The sequence below is a fragment of the Empidonax traillii genome, unplaced genomic scaffold (genome assembly GCF_003031625.1).
Source record: "Empidonax traillii isolate 1590-97213 ecotype Southwest subspecies unplaced genomic scaffold, ASM303162v1 scaffold356:size572493, whole genome shotgun sequence".
Classification (NCBI taxonomy): Eukaryota; Metazoa; Chordata; class Aves; order Passeriformes; family Tyrannidae; genus Empidonax; species Empidonax traillii.
In genome coordinates this window covers 121,840-126,096 of record NW_020955549.1, presented here as the reverse complement: position 1 = coordinate 126,096, position 4,257 = coordinate 121,840, and the positions used below count along the sequence as shown (strand labels likewise).

Genomic DNA, 4,257 nt, shown 5'->3' with positions numbered 1-4,257 from the left:
TTAACACACCAAACTTTAAAACCTCCTGGCCATTAGTGAAAGTTAAAGGTTTATTCCAGAGTGTGAAGTCCAGAGATCCACTTACATCGCACTGGTGCAGTGGTTCTGTCGGTCAGGTAAATCACTGTCACTGGGATGGTGATGGACTGGTCAGTCATGGGGCTGGAGACAGTCAGGGTAGTGGACAAGGAGCCCTGGCTGGGAACTCTGGGATCAGCCAGGCTGACAGTGTACACCACGTAACTGGGCAGCTCGTAGGACTTCTCCTTCTCCAGCACCTTCACTGCTGGGGACCCACATTTCACCTGCAGAGGGAGAAACCAACCTGAAACAGACTGCTTGGGAATATCCATCTGCCAGGAGAGATATCACAGATCTGTTACTGCACAGAAACACAGAGCAAGTCACCCCTGAAGAGGAGTCAGATGAGGCTGTAGCTTTGCAGTGTCACCTGCAGCACTGCCCTCCTGGTCACTGCCCTCTTACCTGGTGTTTCCACAGGGCTGGGCTAACCCCACACAAGGGACCCTCCTGGGGCTGTGTGAACCAGGGGCAGTCACACAGGTATGTGGGAATAACCTCCCTGTGCCCCAAGGGTCAGGCAGGGTTCTGCTCCCAACCAGCAGCTGGTTCACACGTGCCAGCCTGGCACAGCTGTACCACCCCAAAACCCCAGGGCCGGACGGGATGGAGCCCTGAACAACCCTGCCCACAGCAGGGATGAGCTTCAGGTCCCTTCCAACCCAAACCATGCTGTGATTCTGTGAAAACAAAAGTGACAACTGGGGAAGAATACAGTCCAAGATGAGTATTTCCAAATCACCTCAGGACAATCTCGACATGGCAACGGTGGCAGGGAGCGCCTTTGGTTAGAGAGAGCTGCCCGTGACAGCTCGAACTGCTGTCGGCTGTGCTGTGACACTTCCCAGCAATTCACTCACCTCCAGGGTGTCCAGGATGTCCGTGGCCCCAAATATCCTCAGTTCTGAGCTCATGTACTGGTTGCTGAGGAGCATCTCCGTGTGGTCAGCGTAGAACCAGCGGGTGAAGGGCACCTCGGTGACGCTGCGCTGCCCTGGGGAGGGGCTGTCCCGCACCGCCGCCGTCACCCACAGCGTGGCTTTGCTCCTGCTCAGGTGCTTCAGCTGCTTGTCAGACAGGCTGTGCATGGAGATGGAGCACGTGTAGTATCCTGCAGGAACAAGCAGGTTTTTTTGTCCATGCACAGTGAGATTTCTGGGACTGCTTTAGAGAAAAGCTAAAAAAAGGCGGCAAAACTCAAGGAGGTGCAAGATTAGGAGTGCGCAGGTGAACGGGACTGTGTGTCTGCTGGGTCAAACATCATGTAAAGAACCACACCTGGCAGCTTCCAGTCACATTTTAACATGGCAGTCTGCTCTGAACAGAACATTTATGCTAATGTTGATAGGAATGTTGAATTTTGTTCACTCAAAACAAAATTTAATACTTGATATTCTTTTCAACTAATGTTAAAATTTTAGCCAGTTAGCATCACCAAGTCTGTGAAGATGTGTTTTATTTATACAAGCTTCTTTAAAGGTTAGATATTCACCATGTTCCCAGTCTCATAGGAGATCAATTTTTCTCTTATTAGCAATAAAGGTAGTGAAAATTTCCCCCAGTATGGAAGATGAAAAGCATAAGTAACAAGCAGAACTTGCCAGGTTCATGTTTTCCCTCTATTTTCTTCCCCTAACAAAGTAACAGGGGATATGCAGGGTAAAACAGTGTTTTACACAATGGGTGCAGGGATGAATCCAACAGATTATTAACATTCTTCCCATACACTCCATGGTCTTTTGGTTCTGCTTTAAAGCACGTTACACTTCCAAAACACAACACGTGTTGTAGATACAGTTTCATTTCCTTCTCCACAGTATCTGGCAATTTCCCCTCCTTTTAAGTCCCAGTTCATGATGTTTTGGGATACATTCCAATTTGGGAACATTTGTCACCTGAAGGCTCCTTTGTTTCTCTGACTTAATACAAAAACTCTGAAAAACATGGAAGTGTCCAAGGCCAGGTTGGACGTGGCTTGGAGCAACCTGGGCTAGTGGAAGGTGTCCCTGGGATGGCAGAGGGTGGGACTGGATGAGCTTTAATGCCCTTCCAACCCAAACCATCCTGTGGAATGTGCTGGGTCAAAGAGCTTTTGGTCCAAAGCCCAGCAGAACTCAGGAGTGTTTGTGTGCAGTGTGGCCTCCTGTCACATCTTACCTAAAACTGCATCAAAGCCGGGTTCTGCCGTGAAAACATCCTGTGCTGGGAAGTCAAACACATCACTGCTAAAATCCAGATGGCAGCTGAGGATGGACTGTGGTTGTAACTCAGCAATGGCTTCAATCTGAGCGGGCAGGCACTCCCCTAGGGGAAGGGGAAAATTCATTACAAAATAAAACTATAATTAACTAACCGTGGTTTGTAACATCAGGTTTTTCTGCCACCTTCTAAAAGAGTTTCAGAAGGTTATGGTGATCTTAAAGGAGTTGAAAATTGCAGACAGCTGTCCTAGCTCAGGTCTAATCCCAAAGAGACAGCAATGAAAATTTTATATATGTTGTGGGGTTTTTTTTGACAGGAATAATTTATTTACAGGAAAGAACGAACTAGAGACAATTTTCAGCTCAGATGTCTCTTGAATAACTTGTACGAACTTGGGAGTCTTGATTTATATTTTAGTATCTGGCAACATGTTTTCTTGGTAGGCTAATAATTTCCATATGGCACAATAAAATACTACTGGAACACTGAGTGTTGAGCTAAAATTAAAAGGATCTGCAATCAAACAAAATATAGCTTATTGAATAGAGGACACAATCTAATGCTTAATCTTTGTATTGACTCTAATTGGTTAACAGTGGTAAATACTTTAAACGTGTTCAGTAAGAAAATGTAACTCCAAGAAGGCAATTGGAATGAAACATATAAGCAAACAATCAGCTGATGGGCCATTAACTGTTTTTTTTTTTTTTTCATATGATCAAAAGTGTTACTTCTATTATCTACTGATTCTATTAGTTGGGCAATATTAATAGTGTCCCAGAACCCCTTCCAAGTTCTGTCACACAGCCCTGAGGCTGTTCTGGAGCTCCTGGGATTCTGGAGAGGCACTAGAGATTCCCAGGGATCTTGTTATCCCAGTTTCACAGCCCCTTAAACAACAAACACACAAGAAACAGAGGGATTTTTCTCACCTTACCTTTCAAATTTTTATTTTTTCCCCCAATTGAAACTATGACTTTGGAGGCTGCAGCTCCCTGTGAGCTCGTGTGCAGCCCACTGACATGCATCACTGTGGTCCTCTGGGGAGCAGTAATCAGGAACTGAAAGAAGGATGAACCACATTGTCACCAAAAACTGTTTAAACAAATAAAAATGAAGGCAAAACCAGACTGACTTGGTGGTGTCATACTCCAAGAGGTCATGTTTGTCTTTGAAATCCAACATTTCTCTTATATTAGAAGCTGCTTTTCAAGGCAATTTAAGCTAGTAAAAACATTCTGCCTTTCTACCCAACCCCGAGAAGTTAATATGCATAAAGCTCTATGTCTAAATTTAATTTAAAAAGAATGTCTAGTGCTTATGTTGGCTGATGCAGTCAATTGTGTCAACAGCAGGATTGCACTGCAGCTAAACAAAATAATTTAATGGAGTCCTTCTGATCAGTGATGCACAGCACAGCACTTGAGAAAGTTCTTGCTGGCATCTCCTCCTGCAGTGAAGCTTCATTCATAAAAGCAGCCATAATCAAAATTGTTTAGCATCTGGGAGCAACTCAGCCAACAAGGTATCAAAATGCACAACAGAAGAACAGTATAGGTGAAAAATCAAAATTATTATGCTGAATTTCCCTCCTTAGCACAGATGATTACAAAGTGTGATGTGTTTGGACACGTACCAAATATTTTCCAAGCATAAAAGAGCGTTTTTAAATTTTTATAACAAACCCCCCACAGACTACAGTTTGTTGAGGGTGCCCCCAAAGCAAAGCAAGCTCAGCAGAAGTGACAAGGCCTCACCTCTCGGTATGTTTTCAGCACCCCGGGGATCTCGTAGTAGACAGTGGCCAGCCCAGAGTCCCTGGCCAGGGCCACGCCCGTTTTGGAGTCAATCAGGAGAACAGAAGTTGAGGAAGAGCTCCACACCCCAGGCAGGCCTGGAACACACAGTGTGGACACTGCTCACACACTGCTCACTGTTCACACACTGCTCACACACTGCTCACTGCTCACACAC

At 45.3% G+C, this 4,257-nt stretch overlaps 1 protein-coding gene across 1 annotated transcript in view; it reads right to left on the bottom strand.

Moving 5' to 3' along the window:
• Positions 1-4,257, bottom strand: part of NUP210 (nucleoporin 210) — a 59,511-nt gene that overhangs the window by 2,925 nt on the left and 52,329 nt on the right. The window contains exons 34-38 of the mRNA XM_027892537.1: positions 4,041-4,177; positions 3,221-3,344; positions 2,239-2,385; positions 942-1,192; positions 86-305 (exon numbers count right to left, since the gene is read on the bottom strand). Coding sequence (XP_027748338.1) covers positions 86-305; positions 942-1,192; positions 2,239-2,385; positions 3,221-3,344; positions 4,041-4,177 — 879 coding nt within the window. The remainder of the gene's footprint in view (positions 1-85; positions 306-941; positions 1,193-2,238; positions 2,386-3,220; positions 3,345-4,040; positions 4,178-4,257) is intronic.